This window comes from Galleria mellonella, unplaced genomic scaffold (genome assembly GCF_026898425.1).
Source record: "Galleria mellonella isolate WM207_F2 unplaced genomic scaffold, CSIRO_AGI_GalMel_v1 utg643, whole genome shotgun sequence".
NCBI lineage: Eukaryota > Metazoa > Arthropoda > Insecta > Lepidoptera > Pyralidae > Galleria > Galleria mellonella.
The window spans coordinates 1,280,625-1,304,055 of NW_026442135.1; the positions used below are offsets into that span (position 1 = coordinate 1,280,625).

At 37.6% G+C, this 23,431-nt stretch overlaps 1 protein-coding gene across 1 annotated transcript; it reads left to right on the top strand.

Annotated features, from left to right (window-relative positions):
• The first annotated feature begins 1,634 nt into the window (after positions 1-1,634).
• Positions 1,635-22,455, top strand: LOC113511105 (exportin-2). The gene is made up of 19 exons (XM_026894695.3): positions 1,635-1,882; positions 3,264-3,409; positions 4,090-4,282; positions 4,940-5,085; positions 5,870-6,070; positions 6,840-7,010; positions 7,721-7,850; positions 8,347-8,510; positions 8,756-8,945; positions 11,651-11,751; positions 12,410-12,596; positions 13,736-13,892; positions 14,620-14,711; positions 15,479-15,702; positions 16,761-16,858; positions 17,448-17,615; positions 18,559-18,721; positions 19,440-19,584; positions 20,065-22,455. Exons 1-19 carry the CDS (start codon positions 1,798-1,800, stop codon positions 20,217-20,219), a joined length of 2,916 nt encoding a protein of 971 aa, XP_026750496.2. The 5' UTR covers positions 1,635-1,797; the 3' UTR covers positions 20,220-22,455.
• The last annotated feature ends 976 nt before the right edge of the window (positions 22,456-23,431 follow it).

Genomic DNA, 23,431 nt, shown 5'->3' on the forward strand with positions numbered 1-23,431 from the left:
ACATCCCTACTTCCAGATAAATCGCAAAAAAATGTGTTCTCACAATAATATTTACATAATTATTATTCTGTAATTATTTATTTATTTTTATTTTTTTTTTTACAAATTTTACAGAAAAATACAATTACATGAAAAAATACAACTATATATGTATGTATAATTACAATGGTCTGTAAAACTTGTGGAGACTGGACCCTAAATTAAATCAGAGATCTGTATCTCAGGAATCCAGGCCTCCAACTCTAATTTATAAACTGTAATTGAGAATTTTTGCTTCATAAATTTTAGGGAGAAATTTTTGTTTTTGCATTTTTAGCCTTAAGTCAAATAATATGTAATATAAAATTAATTAAAATCGATAAATTATTTTATTATGTTTGGATTTAAAGTTTTTATTTTATTATTTCTTTGTCATATCTATTAGGACCTAAGAACAAGATCATAAATCGTATGCATAGTAAATCATATGGTTGCCTTCTTTCTTCTTAAGCAAATATAATAAATAAAAGGAGTACGAAAGATACACCATCAATTACTACTTTTATCATAGCAGGTTAGTGCATAGAAAATTTAATACGGTCGTATAACCTTACCATATTCAAATAGAACCTACTTGCATATTTTCTGTGCCGAATATATAATCTAGTAATGTACATTGATAAATAATTGACATATCAAACTTTTCAATACACTAGCCTGCTATTAATTGAGGAAAATAGCAACTGATGGTGTATCTTTCGTCCACTTTTTACTAATTATATTTGCATATGAAGGAAGAAGGCAGCCATATGATTTACAGTTTTTATTTTATTATTCGATTTTATGTAATTCTTATTTTTAGATTAGGATTACAACTGAAATGCTTATACCACAAATACTAACTTTAGTCATTTCGTTCTATCTAATTAACCCTTAAAAGCCTGATTTTTTAAATCAAATTAAGAAATATATAAGTGTATTCTTTACTGTGTTTACTAATGGGGAAAAACAGTAAAAAAATCAAAACGATATTTTTATATATTTATTTTGAAAAAAACATTTGGTTTCATTTTTGATACTTTTACGGTTAAATTTGACTTGAGTCAATAAATTCAGACTTATACCGAATCGAGTATTCTATTAAATGCTAATAATGTTTTAAATAATTTCTGAAGATTACATTTAATAAAAACAAATAATAATTTCATAATTAAGTGATCTGTCATTTAACAATTTTTCGTTTAGTATTGAAGGACAAGTGAATGAAACTATGTAACACAGTCGATAAAATTGTTACCTACTGGAAACCTATATTAGAATTTTGTGTACCTATTTGAATACGTGGGTCGATTCTGATATTTCTCTAAACCTATTACTAAAAATTTCAATTTCAAATTACAAGGAAATCTTTGCTCTAAGACCATAAACAAATATAAACTTTAAGAGAAACAGATAAATAATAAAACACTCATAAATAAAATGTCATAAACTAGTTTTCTTATAGATTTAAATTAAAATATTTATAATTTTAGTTTATAATGGTCCATGTCAAAGTACTATTTCGAATTAATCTAATTAAAATATTAAGTTTAGAAATACGTTTATGGGAATTGCGTCTTTGAATGATCTTGCGGTACATTAAACTACTGAGAATCTGTCATTTGCACATCACTCACTAGTGCAAACGTCAAATTAAAATAGAAAAAAGTTAATTCAGTACACTTCGCTTGAATTCCGTTTTCTTTTTATAAAACATTTTAAATTTGGTTATTAACGTTTAATTTATAAGTAAGCTTTGAAAATAATTTTTATAATAAAATGGATGTAACTGAAGATAATTTGGCCACATTGGCGAACTACTTGCAGCAAACATTGAATCCCGATCCCAATGTCAGAAGACCCGGTAAATTTTTTTTTTAAATAATAATACTAATGATAGTTTAATTACATTAAATTTTTTGCATTATACAAATAATTGTTAATGTGATATATATATATATATATATATATATATATATATATATATATATATATATATATATATATATATATATATATATTATCTTCATTAAATTGCAATTTATTTATTCTTAAAAATATTAACCGCATGTATTGTTTTCATAGTTTTTGTATACTTTTAAAATGGAATGAACATTTCATTGTAATATCCACCTAATATAAGGTTTTTTGATTCAACTTTTTCTATAATTTGCAAACTAAAAAGATGTTGCGTATGGGGTTAGGACGTGTTGGAGGTTTAAATAGAATATTTCTAGCATCTTCCAAAATTATCAGAAATTAATTTTTGAAACCTAACCTTAAAATTAATAAGAATATACAAATTAGTATTGTTTAAATATGTCAAATAGAGAAAAATTAAAGAGTGTGGGTTACTCCCCATCCCTTCTAGATTGAAATAACCCCACACTTGTTAATTTCAAAGTGCTCAATACTAAACTTGACTAAACACTCGGTATACATTTTAATCTGTGTCTATATTATCATGGAGTCTACAATTCCATAACTAATCTGTTTATTTGTTGTTTACTACTTCACTGGTATAAATGTTAAGTGTACCATGTAATATAGAGTTACTTTAATGAAAATTCATATGAACTATTTTTTTCTATTTCCTTTTTTTCATAAACTTAGATTTTAAATAAATTTAATTATTTAAATTCTTACAATAAAATATTACTAAACAGTATAAGATATACCTATGTAATTCTAAATATTTATGTAATAAAATGTAATAAAAATGGAGTGATAATCCCCTTCTGTGCTATCAATATTTACTGGTGGAATATCAGTTATGGATAATAGATGAAGATGAAGTCTATGTCAGTAGGTTCATTATGATATTGTATTTGTATTGTATCAACCAACTGTCCATTGCCTCCTCCATAAGGGAGGATTTGCCAGTAGTTGCCATACTTTGCAAAAGACATGAGAACCACAGTTTGGCTTTAGTGATGTTTTAAGAAGGATGTTACTGCCCATTCCTCGATCGTTAAATTCCATTAATTGCCTCTTATAACGCCCATGGTAAAGGCAAATGTGGCCCATTCTATGCTGGGATTGTATGTCAATTATGATGATAATTCACCAAGAATTAACTTCAATAGATTCCAGGGGAACTATTTGGAGCTAAACCTAATAGAATAAATCGCTAACAAATGGGTAATTAATACCCATTACTTACAATTCCATCCCCCAGGATCTGTTAATTATGCATTTTAAGTATAAAACAAAAATCTAAATTGTTTAACATAATATTGTTACAGCGGAGAAATTCCTTGAAGGTGTGGAAGTGAACCAGAACTATGCTGTGTTACTGCTCCATCTTGTAGAGAAGGAAGCGGCGGACATGACCATCCGTGTCGCCGCTGCTATAGCCTTCAAGAACTACATAAAAAGAAACTGGCCTGTGGTAAGTAAGCCTGCAGCCTATCTTTTTTCTTACAGTTCTCTACCCAAAAGTAGTCTGAAAGAGATTGCTTAACAATAAGGTGACCTTTTGTACCACTACAATAAAATTTACTATATTTATTATTTTTGTAACTGATGTAAAATAAGTATATTTTTACTAATATAAAATCAATAAACAATCATACTCTAAACCAGATAATAAATTTGCTTTGACCTCAATTGGTGATTAGTTAATGATTGTATATGTTACTAGTATTATTGACAAAAACAAATTAAATATGTACAAAAAAGAATCAGTTCAAAAATTACAATTAATAATGATGTTTATACAAGTTGTATCTGGTGGGTGATGGAAGGATGGAAAGTGGTAACCGTCGCCTATAGACATGAGCAGTACCATGGACATAACAGAGTATACTGTTTCGCCCATGATATTCCCCATGCGTCGCCATTCCTGAGGACTCAGGTGTTATTTCTCTGTACCCTGTAAATTTACGCCATATTCCACCCTTTAAACCGAAACACAGCCATGCAAACACAACTGTTTCACAGTAGAAACACGAATGGGACATGAACAACTAGTAAAAAAGTTGAACATTGGGTTTATGAATGATGTGATTATTTTTATAACTATTTTTTTTAATGTATATATTTTCTAATAAAAATAATTACTATTCTCAGGAAGATGAAAGCGCCGACAGAATCCACTTGTCAGATCGCAACGCCATCAAGAATCTCATCGTCTCACTGATGCTAAAGTCACCAGAGGCTATCCAGAGACAGTTCAGCGATGCTGTGTCGATCATCGGCAAATACGATTTCCCTGAGAAGTGGCCCACGCTTATACCAGAAATGGTTGAGAAGTTTGCCACAGGTATGATCACAATCTTCATTTTATAAATATTACTAGCTTTTACCCGTGACTTGAACTGTTTCCTTGAATCTGTCCTTGGTCCTTGACCTTGATATGTTCATTGACTAAAATAAAAAGTAGCCTATATGCTTCTCCATCATATATTACTATATATTATACTATATATATTCATGTACTCATGAATACAGAATTTAATTATGATGGATTAAGTCCTTAAGGTGCTAAGAAATAACAATCAAACAAAGTCACTTTCATATATTAGTGCAGATTTTTTCTATTTTTTTATTAGGTATTCAGGAGCTTTGCTCTATGGGTTGATAGATGATGATGAAATCAGTTTCTTTGGGTTATCATAACAAATTCAGGAAGAGTTCATCACCCCTTCTAACTATACCCTGATTATATGACTTGGTATTTTGGGCATTTCTCTTGCAGGGGCATATAATTCTTTCTCTAATCCTCTTATAGTGTGGGGGAAAGGATTGCTAGTAAGGAGGAAGTTAGACTTCGTTACTAGGAATATCAAGAGAATAGAGGGAAATAGTAATGGGATCTAACAGCTTCATTGCTAGCAATACACCTCGCCTGAAAACTTAGATGAAAAGCTAGGGTAAGCTGTTGTTATTAGTTGTGTTTTAATCTTAACATCATTTTCAGGTGACTTCCACGTTATCAATGGTGTACTGCGAACTGCTCATTCATTGTTCAAGAGGTATCGTTACGAATTCAAATCACAAAAACTGTGGGAGGAAATTAAACACGTTCTGGATAATTTTGCCAAACCCTTGACAGATTTGTTTGTGGTAAGTTGTCTCTCTAGATCCATTTTAATGAATATGCTTATAACGAATTTTATAATGATTGGTTTAGTTTTTAAAGCATGATTATGTAGGTAACAAGTAATGAAGGACTGGCTGAAAACCAGCACTGTGCAGCTGTACACATTGCACTGGGACACTCATAGCATCAGCTGAGCCAGTTCCTTTTGTCTTATATGAGACACTACTTATATATTATTTTTGTATTTTCTGTTGCAATTATGTGTTTTTCTGTCAATAAATATTTTCTTTTCTATTCAAATAAACAAACATTCACTTTCAAGTTTATAATTATTATTTATAACTGCTAACTTATATAAAAGTTATTTGCTTGGGCACTTCTGTCCTATTTGTATTTCTACTGGTAGTAGTTGTGTTTGCATAGCTGTGTTTCGGTTTGAAAAGTGAGATATGGCAATGAATTTACAGAGTACAGAAGAATAACACCTGAGTCCTCAAGAATGGCAACACATGGGGGGTATTATGGACGAAACTGTATACTCTGTTATGTCCATGGCGTTATGTACTCTCCTCTGTTACGTACTGCTCATTTCTAGAGGCGATGGTTTCCACTTTCCATCAGGTGGGCCGTCAGCTTGTCTGTCATTCTATGTTATATAAAAATAATATTATACTCCATCAATATTTATTGATTTATAAATGACATAATTATAAAATATTATAATAATATAATATGGTTGAAAATATCAATAATAATATAAATTCTATTACTTAAAAATATAGGTGAAATTCCATTGTTTTGTTACAGGCCACATTAGACCTAGCGACCAAGCACGCAGATAACCCGCAAGCACTACGTGTGATCTATGGCTCCCTAGTGCTCATATGTAAAGTCTTCTACTCACTCAATTACCAAGATTTGCCTGAATTCTTCGAAGACAATATGCCTATATGGATGCCAAACCTGCTAAATCTTCTGCAAGTTAAAGTGCCTTGCCTGGAAACCAGTGTAAGTAATTTTTTTTTTAATACCACAGAGGTGGCTAACAAGCATACAGCCAGTCTGTCTGCAACACTAGGGATGTCACATACACCTTACTGACCCTGAAGATATTTGAATTCATTAATTGTAAATATTTGAATTTAGAATGCAGATATTTTTAAACAGGATCAACAATCGAATAATTCTTATTGATACATTTGAAAGAATTGTAAAAATCAGTTCATAATTATCGATGTAGCTTGGTACCATGAAAACCTCCTTTTAGAAATTACTTAAAAAGGTAATCACAATCAGATGAGCTGCACGCTCATTTGTGCGCATGTTATAAAAAAATTATATAGTTATATTATATATATACCTTTTCTATTCATTTATTAGACATAAAAACTAATAAAATACTTCAATCCTTCAATATATTCTTTTTAAATCGTACATAGGTATAAAGAACACATGTTGTCATCAGCAACATCTTACTTTTCCTTCCTTCTTATCTAAGTTGTTCTTGAACATAGGCCTCCTCCATGGAGGAGGAAAATAAACAAATAATTAAAAAATAAAATAAATTCAAGTTTTTCTGTATACTGCATATTCGATGATAAGTACTAAGATCTAATATAATAATACCTACCCATATGTTTGTATGAGACACTACCCTTTAAGATATAAATACGCCTGTGTACTTCGCCATTATTATTTTCCTAAATTTTTTTTTTCTAGTATCTATGTACAAAATCTTTTGCAAACAAACAGACCATGGTGTATTGTTAACTCGCAGGCCGACGACGAGAACCCCGGCGTGCTGGAACAACTACGTACAGAGGTTTGCGAGTGCGCGGCCCTGTACGCATTAAAGTACGAGGAGGAGTTTGGACCTCACGCGCCCTCCTTCGTCACCGCCGTGTGGACCGTGCTGCTCGCTACCGGTCCGCAGCCCAAATATGACGCCGTGAGTATACAATCGCCCCACCGACACAAATATTAGTTGCACTTTTTAACAAATTAGTATGTGAATTCGTAGTGAACTCATGTTTTTTTGCTTTGGCCATTTGGGTAACCAGCTGCCATGTCAGGATCATGACCATGACGTATTTAAAACTATTTTCCAGAGTGGGGAAGAGGCTCGTCCCTTAGAAAAGGCGCATGTGTGTTCCCTTAAACTTTCCCTCCTCTTTTTACCTAAAAATTTCATTAAATAGTTTAATCAATATTATATATACATGCAATAATGTTTCAATCACAAAAAAATCAAATTAATGATCAGTCTTATTAATGATCCGTACCTGACCCAAAGATCCCCATGACACTTGCGGCATTTCCGCGTTGGATTGCCAGAGATATCCTTTGAGCCAAATACGAACCAGAACGGCGATCGTGGCCCCTATCCGCAATGCGCAGACTCAACTCTTATAAAGGATTTCGCTTCCGCTCCCCACACGCCCATAGTCTCAAAAGCAACGGAAACGAAGATGTAAGCTGGTATTTTGAATGTTTGATTCTAGCCGTAGTTTCCGCGACCGAACCAACCACACGATTATATATATAACATATATGAAGTACAAAAAGCGGTCTTATCACTAATGCAATCTCTTTCAGACAACTTTTGGTTAGAGGAAATTTATTATATTAATAAGGAATATTGTATCTGTTTTACCACAGTTAGTGTCCAATGCACTCACATTCCTTGCGAAAATTGCTGAGAAGAACAATTACAAAAACCTGTTTGAGGATCCTGGTACACTGAGCAGTATATGCGAGAAGGTGGTCATCCCCAACTTGGAGTTTAGAGGTATGTTCTGTTTATCTCTCATACAATTTGTATGCATCGTCATGACATTTATGAGAACATAGGTCTGGGCAACCGCAGTTAGGCTTTGGTGATTTTTTTAAAAGGGACACTGCTGCCCAAGCTGGACCATTAAGTTCCCTTAATCGCCTCTTATGAAACCTACGGGAAAGGAAGTTGTAGCCTATTCTATGCCGGGACCTCAGGTAGTATTAGTATAAATTTATAATATTCATATGAATACATTTTGCTCTCCGATCGTGTAGTGACAATAAAATCATATAATATCATAATATGATAACCAAATAATGGCTGAAACGATGATGATTAATATATATCTATAAATATAACTGCATTGTTATTATAATAATATAACTACAGACAACTGGCAATAGATATGAAGTCAGAATTTGCTGAATTCACTTGTATCCAGCACGCGGATCTCATCTATTCATAGATATTATAATACTACTAACCAATATGTGGTTACTGTGTCTAGAGTCAGATATGGAGCTGTTTGAAGACAACCCCGAGGAGTACGTGCGGCGTGACATCGAGGGCTCGGACGTGGACACACGGCGCCGCGCCACCTGCGACCTGGTCCGCACGCTAGTGCTCCACTACGAGGACAAGATCATGAACATCTTTGGACAGTACGTGCAGGTGAGACGCCTGCACAAATTGCATTGCAATGCTTTAGAAAGCATTTAGAGTATTGTATCGAAATTCTGTTTGCAATGCCAATGCAATGCAAGCCATGCAAACACATCTGCTTCACAGATGACAACATTCTGTTGAGGGGAGAATTGCATCCTAAGTTAGTACGACGAGCATATGTTGAAAATGTTTTAACTATTTTAGCAGATCTAATATTGAATTGAATTGATAAGCGTTTGCGTGTGGGTAAGGTGATGCTGGCGCAGTACGGCGAGCGCGGCGCGGAGGCGTGGCGCGGCAAGGACGCGGCCATGTACCTGGTGACGTCACTGGCGGCGCGCGGCAGCACGCAGGCGGCCGGCGTCACGCGCGCCTCGCCGCTCGTCGACCTGGCGCAGTTCGCCGCGCACCACGCGCTGCCCGAGCTGCAGCGCGGCAACGGTGCGTGCACACCGCCCACGTAACAGGGGGGAAAGGGATTGTTAGTAATGGACACTGAGAATCCAATTGCTAGCAATATACACAACCAGGTCCACCTCCTCGCGATTCTCCCTGGAGACTATCATGGTTAATTCCTGATGAATTCATCATGATGGGCTAACTGGCCTGTTTTCATTCTCATCTATCACCCTTCACTGGTGCTCCCCCAGCGTATTACGTTAGCGCAGGCGGAGTTATCATACTATTTTCACCCATCAAAAAAACCCACGTAACACGAAAGAAAGGGATTTTTAATAATGGGCTCAAATAGCCCCATTACTAGCAATATTCCCTATCAGGTCCACCTCCACGCGGTTCCTGGAAACCATCGTGGCTAATTCTAGTTGAATTCGTCAGGATGGGCTAACTGACCTGCTTTCGTCTTCATCAGTCATCAATCACTGGTGCCCCGCCAGTGTATACCGATAGCGCAAACGGGGTTACCGTACCATTATCACCCATTAAAAAAAGACCCACGTAACACTCGGTGCCGTGACCAACAAACTCACGCGTTACTGCTTTTTTTTAATGGATGACAATGAAATGGTAACCTGCCTACGCTATCTGTATACCTGTGTATACAGATAGCGGCACAGGCGGGGCACCATTTGAGGCTGAATAGGTGAGGATGAAACAGGTCAGTTAGCCCATCATGACGAATTTACCAATTATGATGGTTTTCAGGGGGAACCATGTGGAGGTCGACCTGATAGGGGATATTGCTAGTAATGAGACTACTAATCCTTATTATTTACAAACCCGTCTCCCTCTTGGGGAAAGACTATTAATAATGAAGATTAAGGGCCCATTGCTAGCAATATACCCAACAAGGTCTACCTCCACATGCTTCTCCCTGGAAACCGTCGTACTAAATTCCATGTGTATTTATCACAATAGGTTTTTTTTTAATGGGTGAAAGTGGAATGATAACCCCGCCTGCGCTAACGGGATACGCTGGCGGAGCACCAGTGAAAGGTGATAGATGAGAATGAAAACAGGCCAGTTAGCTCATCATGATGAATTCATCATGAATTAACCATGATAGTTTCCAGGGGGAACCGCGAGGAGGTCGACCTGGTTGGGTATATTGCTAGTAATGGGATTCTCAGTGTCCATTACTAACAATCCCTTTCCCCCCATCACGATAGGTTAACTGACCTGTTTTTTCATCCTCGCTTATCCTCCCTTACTGGTGTCCCACTAATGTATACCGAGAGCACAGGTGGGATTACCATTCCCGTCGTCACTTATTAAAAACAAAAGATCGTCACATGACATCGCTGACACCAATGTATGCGGATTGCATATAAATTCGAAAGTTTGAATAGATCGATATTTGTTACTGCATTATTGTACTATGACCTACCTTCATTCAAAGCTACCTTCATTTGGGTTGCCTGCGAGACTGTGCATTTGGGTCGCCAGTTTTCTCAAGGAACGTAGCATTAAGGTCGTAGTCGACGGTGCATGCTCTGATTTAAAACCTTTGAATGCTGGTGTCCCGCAAGGCTGTGTACTATCTCCGACTCTGTTTCTTCTGCATATCAATGATATGTTACAGATAAGTAATATTCATTGCTATGCGGACGACAGTACAGGAGATACATTATATACCGGTCATGCAAAGATCTCGCGGGCACATACCGATGAGTGCCGGAATAGACTTGTGTCTGAAATCGAAACTTCACTCCATCAAGTTTCGATCTGGGGTGAACAAAATCTTGTCCAATTTAACCCCAAAAAGACACAAGTCTGCGCGTTTACCGCAAAAAAGACGCCGTTTGTCGTATCTCCTCACTTTCAGGGCACTTCCCTTGATAAAAAGTCAAGTCTAGGAATTCTGGGCGTTGATATATCTTGCGACGTCCAGTTTTGCGGTCATCTGGAGGAGAAGGCTAAGATAGCTTCTAAAAAGTTAGGAGTGCTCAATAGGGTGAGACGATATTTCATGCCAGAACACCGCCTGAAATTATATAAAGCCCAAGTCAGGCCGCATATGGAATACTGTTCTCACCTGTGGGCAGGAGCGCCACAGTACCAACTCCTTCCGTTAGACCGCATTCAAAGTCGGGCGGCTCGAATTATCGATAGTCAACGCCTTACTGTCCGACTTGACCCATTGAAACTGCGCAGAGATGTTGCGTCTCTGTGCATCTTCTACCGAATTTATCATGGGGAATGTTCTGAGGAATTGTTCGGATTGATACCTGCTGCTGATTTTCACCACCGTACAACCCGCCACAAACTAAAGTTTCATCCCAATCATCTGGACGAGTGGCGGTCTTCCACCGTGCGTTTTTCAAGGCACTTTCTTCCACGCACAACCATTCTTTGGAATCAACTTCCAGCAGCAGTATTTCCGAACCGATACGACAACATAACCTTCAAGAAAAGAGTATATTCCTTTTTAAAAGGCCGGCAGCACACCTGCAATGCCGCTGGTGTTGTGGGTGATCATGGGCGGCGGTAGTCACTTACCATCAGGTGAGCCGCATGCTCGTTTGCCCCCTGTGTTGTAAAAAAAAAAAAAAAAACCCACAATTGTTATTAATCGACAATAGCGATCTTATTGCATTTTTTTATTTTCTAGTTTGTACCCCATTTAATTTTTTTTTTCCAACCAAGTTTTGTAAGAACTGTAAAAAACTACATTCATTTGTTCACAGTGAACGAATTGCCAGTGCTAAAAGCGGATGCAATCAAGTACATAATGACATTCCGATCGCTTCTGCCCAAGGATCTAATCATCAGTTCAGTACCATTATTGGTGAGTTATATTTTTCAAATATTAGTTTGCCTGATAGATTACTAGACACTATTGTTTCCTCCAAAAGATTACAGTAGTAAATTTATTATAGATACAAATGTTTTTTATGCAACTTAGAATGGCAAACAAGCTGACGGCCCACCTGATGGAAAGTGGTAACCGTCGCCTATAGACATGAGCAGTACCATGGACATAACAGAGTATACTGTTTTGCTCTTGATACCTCCCATATGTTGCCATTCATGGGATTTAAAGTGTTATGCCTGTAAATTCACTATCAAGAACTGTAAATTTACAATCACAATAAGTTTATTGTCATTTTATTTTGATTAACCAGAGGGAGACTTTGTATAAAAGTCGATTGCTTGAGTATCTTTGTCCCATTCGTGTTTCAACTGTGAAGCAGTTGTGTTTGCATGACTGTGTTTTGGTTTGAAGGGTGGGATATGGCGTGAATTTACTGGGTACAGAGGAATAACACTTGAGTCCTCAGGAATGGCAACGCATGGGGGGTATCATGGGCGAAACAGTATACTCTGTTATGTCCATGGTACTGCTCATGTGTATAGGCGACGGTTACCACTTTCCATCAGGTGGGCCGTCAGCTTGTTTGCCATTCATGTAGTGGCAGTGATGTAAAGTGTGGTGGCGCGCGCAGGTGTCGCACGTGGGCGCGGGCGGCGTGGTGGGCACGTACGCGGCGTGCTGCGCGGAGAAGCTGGTGGCGGGCGGCCTGCTGCCCGCCGCCGGCCTGGCGCCGCACGCGCGCCCGCTGCTGGCCGCGCTGCTGGCCGCGCTCGGCGACGGCCGCGACCCCGCCACGCACAACGAGTACGTCATGAAAGGTCAGCGGCACACCTAGCCACTTCCACTACGCCCAGGACTCGCCTCCGGCTGCATATTTTTGGTCACCGAAAATCGGCCACAAGTATCTAACTTACACTGACTAGGGGGGAAGGGATCGTTAATAATGCAGACTCCCATTACTAGAAATATACGCTGTTAGATCGACCTCCACGTGTCTCCGCCTGAAATCCGTCGTGCTGAGTTCTAAGTGTATTTTTTTTTTGTTGGATGAAAATTAATTGGTAACCCCGCCCGCGCTGACGAGATACGCTGGCGGAGCACCAGTGAAGGGTGGTCGATGAGAATGAAAACAGGCCAGTTAGCCTATCATTTTAAATTCATCATGAAGAATTAATCATGATAATTTCCAGGGGACCACGCGAGGAAGTCGACCTGGTTAGGTATATTGCTAGCAATAGGATTTTTAGTCTCCATTACTAACAATCCCTTTCCCCCCTGTTCTAAGCGTATTCATCACAATGCTCTACCTGACTTATCTTTTCATTCGCATTAAACATCCCTCATTAGTGCCCCGCCAGCGTATACCGTTAGCGCAGGTGGGATTACCATTCCATTTCTGCTGACTTTACGCTGAACTTGGATGTACTTTCAAATTGGTCCCATAGAAATATCATTAAAATCGTTAAATATAAAAAGTGTTTTTTTTTTTTTAATAAAGTCACTGATTTTGTCACAATTAATGTTGGTTTTTTTTTTGTAGAGCAGACTTTACTTGTATGGATTATTTTTCAATACCAAAACAGCCTAAACTGGTTTTTTTTTGTAACATGTTATTCTACAGTAAATTCTTAAATTATAGGATACAGAGTTCCTATGAAAAGAATAAGTGCAATGGCAGACTTGTCCCATAAAAGGGATATCTTCTTATCAATCTTTGAGTGATAAAAATTTTGAAAGAGACAAAAAAAAGTAATAATAGCTGATTAAAAATAAATAGAAATACACTGGACAACATAATACATCTAAACGATACCTAATACATCTAAACGATACCTAATACATCTAAAAGGATTATATCTCTATACATAACACTTCTAATATTCTAAATAAAGAAATACATAAATCTTTTTTTTTTGTCATTTGTCTTTTTTTAATAACAATATTATTATATTGGCAGCGATTCTACGCACACTGTCGTGCCTACAAGAGGCGGCCCTGGAATACTTGGGCGAGGCGTTGCCCAAACTGGCGCAAATGTTGGCCATAGTCGCCAAGAACCCGTGCAAGCCTCACTTCAACCACTATCTCTTCGAGACGTTGTCGTTGTCAGTTATGTAAGTAATAATTTATACTGACCCTACTATTCTCCCGGCTATACTATGATCTTGCATCTACTATGATAACTTCCATCCATAATTTATTTTGTACAGCATTTTTAACACTTAATTTTTTCACGTCATCTAATATAATTACTATTTCACTTATTATTATTGTAAATCAGTACATACAATGTATCCTAAGTTTATGTTAAGTTTATACATAGTAGATATATTTGGAAAAAAATATTCAAATCTGGTCAGCTGTTTAAATGTCATTAAGAAACATACTTACATTTTTATATAATGTATATATATTAGTAGGATTAACCGTGTAGATTCCGGCATAGAATAGGCCACCTCCTTCTTTCCCATGGGTGTCGTAGGAGGTGTCTAAGGGAACACAATGGTCGAGGGATAGGCAGCAGCGTCCCTTTTTAAACATCTCCAAAAATCTGACTTTGGTTACCAATCCACCTGCCTATATATATATATATACACACAATTACAAAATTTGTCTAACCAGTGTTACAAAACAAATTCTTTAATTTGTAATTGTCAGAACAAGGTTCGTAAAAAAGAAAATGTTTATAAAATTGTATGGAAATTTTAGGTTAAAAAAATTCAATAAAAAATATAAGTCAGGGCAAGATGCTAGTTTTGTACAAAAAGACGTGTTTAAATAGCTTATTATTTATATTAATTTGCAATAGAAAGAAATATTATATTTTTAATTTGTTCACAGGTTAGTAACAAAAACAAATCCAAATGCAATATCAGCATTCGAAGATGCACTGTTCCCTATATTCCAAGAGATACTCCAAAATGATGTTCAAGGTATTTAATTTATATTATTTACAATAGATATGACATAGAAACCTATCGCCATCGACAGGGAATTTATTCTCACATGCTTAAACCTAAATAGTGACATACACAGTCACAGTACAGTTTCAAAAGAATTTTTTGCCACATATGTTCCCTAGAAACTACAGTAACGGGTCTTTCAATAAAGGTATATTAAGGTTTCTTTAGGGGTGGCGATGCGCACGTGACACTACTAATCTTACAGGAGTCCAAAGGCTACAGTAACCGTTTACCATCAGACGGGCTATAATTTTTTTTTATACAACTTAGAATGGCAAATAAGCTGACGGCCCACCTGATGGAAAGTGGTAACCGTCGCCTATAGACATGAGCAGTACCATGGACTGTAAATTCACGCCATATCCCACCCTTCAAACTGAAACACAGCCATGCAAACACAACTGCTTCACGGTAGAAACACGAATGGGACAGAGGTACCTAAGCAATCGACTTTTGTACAAAATCTCTCTGTGTATGATAATGAAATAGTAACGCCGCCTGCGCTAACGGTATACGCTGGCGGGGCACCAGTGAGGGTTGATAGGTGAGAATGAAAAGACAGATCAGTTAGCCCATCGTGATAAATACATCTGGAATTCAGCACGATGGTTATCAGGGGAAACCACGTGGAGGTCGACCTGACAGGGTATATTACTAGCAATGGAACTGATAGTCCGCATTAATCCCTTCCCTCCTGTGTATGAATATTAGCTAATATACGGCCTCATCACCGGCAGAGTTCATGCCGTACGTGTTCCAAATGCTGTCGCTGCTGCTGGAACTGCGTGGCGCGAGTAACGGCGGTGGCGGCGGCTCGGCTGGCGACCCGTACTGCGCGCTGCTGCCGTGCCTGGTGGCGCCGGCGCTGTGGCAGCGGCCCGCCAACGTGCGGCCGCTGGTGCGACTCCTCTGCGCCTTCATCGCCGCGCGGCCCGACGCCGTGCTGCAGTCAGGCAGACTGGTACCTTATTTCTTCCACTCCTATTCGTACCTTCCACTCGCCGTACAGTCTATAGAATGTGCCAATCCTACCTTTCCCGTGGATATCGTAAGAGGCGACTAAAAGAATGAAAAGCAGTGTCTCTGTTGAAACATTACCAAAGCCTAATAGCGATTGCCAACCCACCTGCCAAGCATGGCAAGTATTATTCCGCCAATGGATTCGCTTACCACTCATCTAGAGGGCCAGGCCAATTTATGAAATGAGCTTTTCTGAATTAACTCGGGTGTGGGTTTTGCCTTCAGGTGTTCCTCATAACTCAGTGGCACTAGAGTGCCCTAGCTTGTGATACTAATGTCTGTGTGGCACTAGAGTGGCCTAGCTTGTACTAGTGATTGAGTGCCACTAGAGTGCCTTAGCTTATGATGCTAGTGATTGAATGACACTAGAGTGGCCTAGCTTATGATACTAGTGATTGAGTGGCATTAGCGTGCCCTACCTTGTGATACTAGTGATTGTGTGCCCTAGTGTAAGGTACTAGTGATTGTGTAGTTCTAGAGTGCCCTAGCTTGAGGTACTAGTGATTGGTGTGATTGTGTGGCACTAGAGTGCCGTAGCTTGAGGTACTTAATAATTGATGTGATCGTGTGGCACTAGAGTGCCCTAGCTTGAGGTACTAGTGATTAGTGTACTTGCATGACACTAGAGTGTCCTAGCTTGAGGTACTAATAATTGATGTGATCATGTGGCACTAGAGTGCCCTAGCTTGAGGTACTAGTGATTGGTGTGATTGTGTGGCACTAGAGTGCCCTAGCTTGAGGTACTAATAATTGATGTGATCGTGTGGCACTAAAGTGCCCTAGCTTGAGGTACTAGTGATTAGTGTGATTGTGTGGCACTGATTATCTCTTATTCTAAGAAGATTCTATTCTACTCTGTAGCCAAGTAACTTAATATATATTAGTAAAAAAAGGGTTTATTTAAAAATTTTCGTCTTATTATTATATTCTGGCCCTGAATTACTTCTCATTATATCTTAATGCTAAAAAATACTATATTGATAGTTTTTTGTTTTGCAGAATGCCATGCTAGGTGTATTCCAAAAACTGATCGCCTCGAAAACAAACGACCACGAAGGCTTCTATCTTATACAGACGATGTTCTACAAATTTAGAGAGTGAGTATCGTATACAGCTATAAAATTGTTTTTATTTCTAATCCCCTTTATAAACAGTAGGTTATTATGGTGGCCATATTTTTTATGTTTTAACTACTTTTTTGCTCGCTACTTCGTAAATTTAAATATCAGAAATAGGAGATTACTTCTAGTCGGTATATAAACATGAAACACATCATACATTTCCATGTAAACATTTTTTTTAATGCAACTTAGAATGGTAAACAATCTGACGGCCCTTGATATGGATAACACTTGATATGGAAAGTGGTAACCGTCGCCTGTACACATGAGCAGTATATAAAAGAGAATATACTGTTTCGCTCATGATACTCCTCATGCGTTGTCATTCCTGAGGACTCTAATGATATTCCTCTGGAAGTTCACTGCCATATCCCACCCTTCAAACAGGAACACAGCCACGCAAACACAACTGCTTAACGGTAGAAACACGAATGGGACAGAGGTGCCAAGCAAACAACTTTTGTACAAAGTCTCCCTCTGGTAAATTAATTAATTCAACAAGTACACACAATAATTCTCAAAGTAGCTAACAGTAATCTCTCTCAAAATATACACAATGTTTCAGGCAAGTAATGCAGCCGTACACAAAACAAATAATGACGCTACTGTTCCAACGGCTGTCGTCCTCGAAGACTACCAAATACGTGCGCGGACTGATCGCGTTCCTCGGCTTCTACGCGGCGCATTTTGGCGCTGATACGCTGATAGATATTATAGAATCCGTTCAAACCAAGTAAGTAATCGCATTATTGAATTATCTATAAATAATTATAGCTATGGCCGTGTTGTCCCGGCCATAGTATAGCCCACCTCTTCCTTTCCCGTGGGTATAGTAAGAGGCGACTAAGGGATAGAATGAATGATAAAGAAATGGTAACCCCGCTGGCGCTAATGGAATATGCTGGCGGGGCACCAGTGAGGGATGATAGGTGAGGATAAAAAATCAGGTCAGTTAGCCCATCGTGATGAATATATCTGAAATTCAGCACGATGGTTTCCAGGGGGAACCGCGTGGAGGTCGACCTGACAGGGTATATTACTAGCAATAGGACTGGTAGTCTGCATTACTAACAATCCCTTCCCCCCTGGCGACTAAGGGATGGCAAGGAATTGGCAGCAGCATTCCTCTTAAAAAATTTCTAAAGCCTAACTGCGATTGCCAACCCGCATACCAAGTGTGGCAACTACTGGCAAAACTCTGGCTGGAAGGCTTATGTTCAGCAGTGGACAGTTAATAGCTGGTATGATGATGATGATGAGTTATAGCTAGTTTTACAAACTTTTTTAGCTAATGAAATCTTTGATTTTTTATGCTTCTTCTTAATTTAAAGGAAATGACAAATACCCTAATAATATAAATATTTAATAATATTTAGAAATCCCTGAAACAGATTGTTCGGTGGCCTGTGAAATTCCCAGGAAGCTTCTGTGCTTCTAGGCGAAACTGGACTGGCTATACTAGCCACGACTCATACGCATAACAGCCCAAATGAGAAGCTAAGCGCTGAAAATAGAGTCCAATTTACATTACATTTACTCTAATAAAAATTAATTGAAACATATGTGTATGCTTCATATAAATAATTTATGTCTTTTATTAAAAATTATTCTTTAATTACCACTATTACAAATATTTCTTATAATAAATAATGGATGTTTGTCCATTCGTTGAGCAGCATGTTCGGTATGTACCTGGAGCGGATCCTGATCGCGGACCTGCAGAAGGTGACGGGCGCGCTGGAACGCAAGGCGGCCGCCGTCGGCTGCGTGAAGCTGCTCACGAGCTCGCAGCGCCTTAGGCAGCCGCCTCTCGCCGCGCTCTGGCCGCGGCTGCTGCAGGTCAGTTGGCAGTCTTTAGTCTTTTTTTTTTATACAACTTAGAATGGCAAACAAGCTGACGGTGGGCCGTGGGCCTGATGGAAAGTAGTAACCGTCGCCTATAGACATGAACAGTACCATGGACATAACAGTACACACACATACTGTTTCGCCCATGATACCCCCATGCGTTGCCATTCCTGAAGACTCAGGTGTTATTCCTCTGTACCCTGTAAATTCACGCCATATCCCACACCTTCAAACCGAAACACAGCCATGCAAACACAACTGCTTCACGGCTGAAACACGAATGGCACAGAGGTACACAAGCAATCGACTTTTGTACAAAGTCTCCCTCTGGTACAGCCCACAGGAGGGAAGGAATTGTTAGTTTTTTTTTTCTTTTTAAAGGCGGGTACACACACCTGCAATAACATTCGTGTTGTAGGTGATCACGGGCGGCGGTAGTCACTTAGCATCAGGTGAGCCGCATGCTCGTTTGCCCCCCGTGCTGTAAAAAAAAGGAATATATATTTATAATCAAATTCGTCACAGTAGGCTAACTAACCTGCCTTTTCACCTTCACCAATCATCCCTCACTGGTGCCCCGCCAGCGTTCACCAGTAGCGCAGGCGGGGTTACTATTTCTATCTCGTCTATTAAAAAAAGATTGAAGTTTTCTTCGTTTATAATTGTTCCTTCTTCAGATACGTATAAATCCTAATGTAACTGTTAACAGGCGCTGATCTCTTTGTTCGAGCTTCCTCCGGACGAGTCGTCGCTGCCGGACGACCACTTCATCGAGGTGGACGACGCGCCCGGCTACCAGGCGCAGTACGCACAGCTGGCCTGCGCCCGCGGCGCCGCCAGCGACCCGCTCGCCAGTCAGTACATGCTTTTTTTTATTTTCTTTTAACAGCTACTTAGGTTTTTTTTATATCGAGAGCAAACGAGCATATATCTTTCGCCAGCGGAAAAGTATATGAGAAAAAGCTCGTATAAATCGTCTATCAAAATATTTGAATATATATATATATATATATATATATATATATATATATATATATATATATATATATATATATATATATATATATATATATTTATTTATTTATTTATTTTATATAACTTAGAATAGCAAACAAGTTGACGGCCCACCTGATGGAAAGTGACATATATACACCTATAGACATGAGCAGTACTATGGACATAACAGAGTATACTGTTTCGCCCATGATACACCTCATGCGTTGCCATTCCTGGGGACTCAGGTGTTATAGAAAATACACAATTAATTAACACAAAAACGAAGTACATGTTTGTAGTAGTAATATGTATTTATGTATCCTCATTTGTTACGAAAGGTATCGAGGACCCGAAGCGCTACCTGGCGGAGAGTCTGGGCAACATGTCGCGGACCGCAGCAGGTGAACTGCCGCCGCGACTGGCGGCGCTCGACGAGCCGCACCGCGCCGCACTACACGCCTACCTCGCCGCCTACAGCGTGCAGATATGCTGACCTAACTGCACCACACCTAACGACTTGTAGGAGGATCCTTAATTATAAGAAGGGATTGATGAAATCTCATAAAATTTTATCTATAGGCAAGGGGAGATAATAAATATTTCACATTAACTTTTTACCCAAACCATATTATTCTGGGCTGGCACAAGCAACTCCTCTCGTGTTGCTGGTGTTCATTGGCGGTGGTAGCCACTTTACATCAGGTAAACCGTCTGCTCGTTTGCTTCCCTAACAGTAAAAAAAAAATTAAATTCTCTTCAATTTTATATAAAAACAAAAATGTACAAAAGACGTCAGTATTGAAGTGTAGTAGGACGAAACATAATTAAAAATTGTGTCCCACAAAAAAGTCGATTTTAATATAGACATAACCAGTTATTTGTATTTCAAAGCTAAACTACTAAAGTGATTTCGATAAAATAGTAAATAGGACGAATCTGTAAGTATATCCTTACAGATAAAAAAAGAATATTCCAAATTTGTTTAAAACTGACATAGTTATGAGGTAACAAACATAAAAAAACAAACACTACAAATAAAAAGAAATGAGACCTTATTTCTATTTTAAAGTCGATTGAAAATACGTCAAAGTAAGCTAAATTATTTTAAATCTCATTTGGGTCTCACCAAATCTTACTAAGTAAAACGAAAATGCAAAATTGAAAAAAAAAACACATTACGTAATAAATGTTTTTTCCTCTTAAGTAATTTTGTAAAACGACAGTGTATTAATATTTATTTATGTAACACATTAAGTGACTTTATAATCTTAGAAATTCCAAAAATTAACTTGAATTTGACTGTACAAATTTGAAAATATCTTAACACTATATCCTGTTGTAAGATTAAATATAATGATGTTCATTGACCACTCCGAAATTTTGCAGACAGTATGTCTGAATTACTTTTGTTACGCTCTTGTCAATAAAGTATGATATTGTCGCTGATGTAGTCGCAAATAAGGCCTCTATAGATGATCAAGCTGTATCAAGCATTCATTTATTGCCATTTTATAAGGTAAAGAAGGTATGGCTAAGTGGCAATAGATACGCGCTGACTTAAAATTTTAGATCGTCTATGGAGTCCATTACCTGATTTTTATACATTACTAATAGCTATTTTTTATAATTCTGAGAGGACTTCAATTTCTTAATATCTAATATAATGTAGTAATACTTTTCTATTAATATGAACAGGTATATAAGAGAATTAGTGTAATCAAAATAGTTCAATAATGTATGAATGTGATATTAGAATGTTACGACGCTTGGCGTCTTCTCCTTTCATTTGTAAAGAATTTTTGTATGAAACACCAAATGTGACAGTGAACCAAACTGGTTGCTGGTCGATTATTGTAATACATCTTAATATCGGGCATGGATTTAAAATAGTATGAAATTATTTTGTTTATACTGAGAGTTGTTTTCAAACAATCATCTTGAGGATTTTTTTTTATTGATGGTTTACTAGCTGCTTGATTAGACGCAGGTCGTCCTCTACTGATCGTGTGGCGTGTTACATACATATTTGTCGCGCCTGTCTCCCATTAAGTTAGGCAGAAACAATGAAACGCCAAATGATCAAAACAAACCTCTGTCGCTTCCTCCACGTTCATCAATCTTTTCATACACACTCGCCGGTTACGGGTACTTTCAATTTGGCCCTTCTTCAGTACGTTACCTATTTGTTCGACTTATGCCCGTCTTGGGCGCCCTGCTGACATCTTCATTCATTCAAGTGTAGCGTGTTCTTCACAAAAACAAATTTTGATTTAATATACCTATTAATGAATATAATGTAAATAGTATTTAGTAGTTTATTTGTAAATTTGTATTCATATTTTAAATGATTGTAACCCCATTTGAAAACATATTAGCTACCGGAGGTCTTACAAAACTAAACACTATAATTCTTCGGCGTCAACTTAATTCCGGCTTTAGCCAGAGTCCGATTTTCTACTGTTACTATTCCAGTTTGCTTGATCTTGTATATAAAACCAAATATTGCAATTTCTTTTATCAAATTTGAATCTTTAATAATGCTTTAAAAACAGCTCTCAATAAATAAAATTTCGTTGTCGTAAGGGTGTTTAAAATTTATAAATAGAACCGAGAGACTGAGTTGATGATTAAGTTTTCTTAATGTTATGTATAGTTGAATCTTTGGTTAATATCCGTGCTTAGTGCAAGTGAATTTGTGTTGTAATTAAATAAATGCTTCATTATTAAAATTCGAGTATTTTTTATTTTTAAGCCCTCAACATTTCTATCCTCAACTAACTTCTTGCCCAATACTTCCTTTGCGTGTATTACTAAAGTAAGAAAGCCAATGAAACAGATCATTTCTAAATGGAGTATCAAGATAAAACAAACCAGAAGGAGACTGTACAAAAGTCGATTGCTTGGATACCTCTGTTCCATTCGTGTTTCAACCGTGAAGCAGTTGTGTTTGCATGGCTGTGTTTCGGTTTGAAGGGCGGTATATGGCGTGAATTTACTGTGTACAGAGGAATAACACCTGATTTGGAATAAGGAATAACACATGGGGGGTATCATAGGCGAAACAGTATACTCTGTTATGTCCATGGTACTGCTCATGTCTATAGGCGACGGTTACCACTTTCCATCAGGTGGGCCGTCAGCTTGTTTGCCATTCTAAGTTGTATAAAGAAAAAAAATACCAGATTGTAAACTTTTAGGAACACTACTGAAAACCGAATCCAATTTGATGCAGTGATTTTTGTTTGGTACCGGAACAAACAAGAGGTAGATAGTTAAAATTAAGAAATAATATTCTTGCTGCTATTGCTCTTATAAAAATGCTACTCAAATTCATTTTTTCTTAAACATCTCCCATACAGACTCTCCCATTTATTCTCTCTGTTTAGCCCATTTTTTATTAACATATATAACAAAGTTGTAACTAGACCATGTCTATTTTATTTATACTTTTGCACAAATTAAAATATGTCTACAGGGCGGACATAATGCCTGATAGTATTGTTCACCATTCAACTGTTATAGTTTAAATAAAATAGTAGTATAAAGTATAAATAAAATAGACATGGTCTAGTTACAACTTTGTCATATATATTAATAAAAAATGGTCTCTATGGACGCGGAGTTGACCCTCATACCCTAAGATTTTAAAATATAGATGGTTTCGTACGGCGCGTTTTCAGAGATGTTTCCTCCCATAAAATCTCA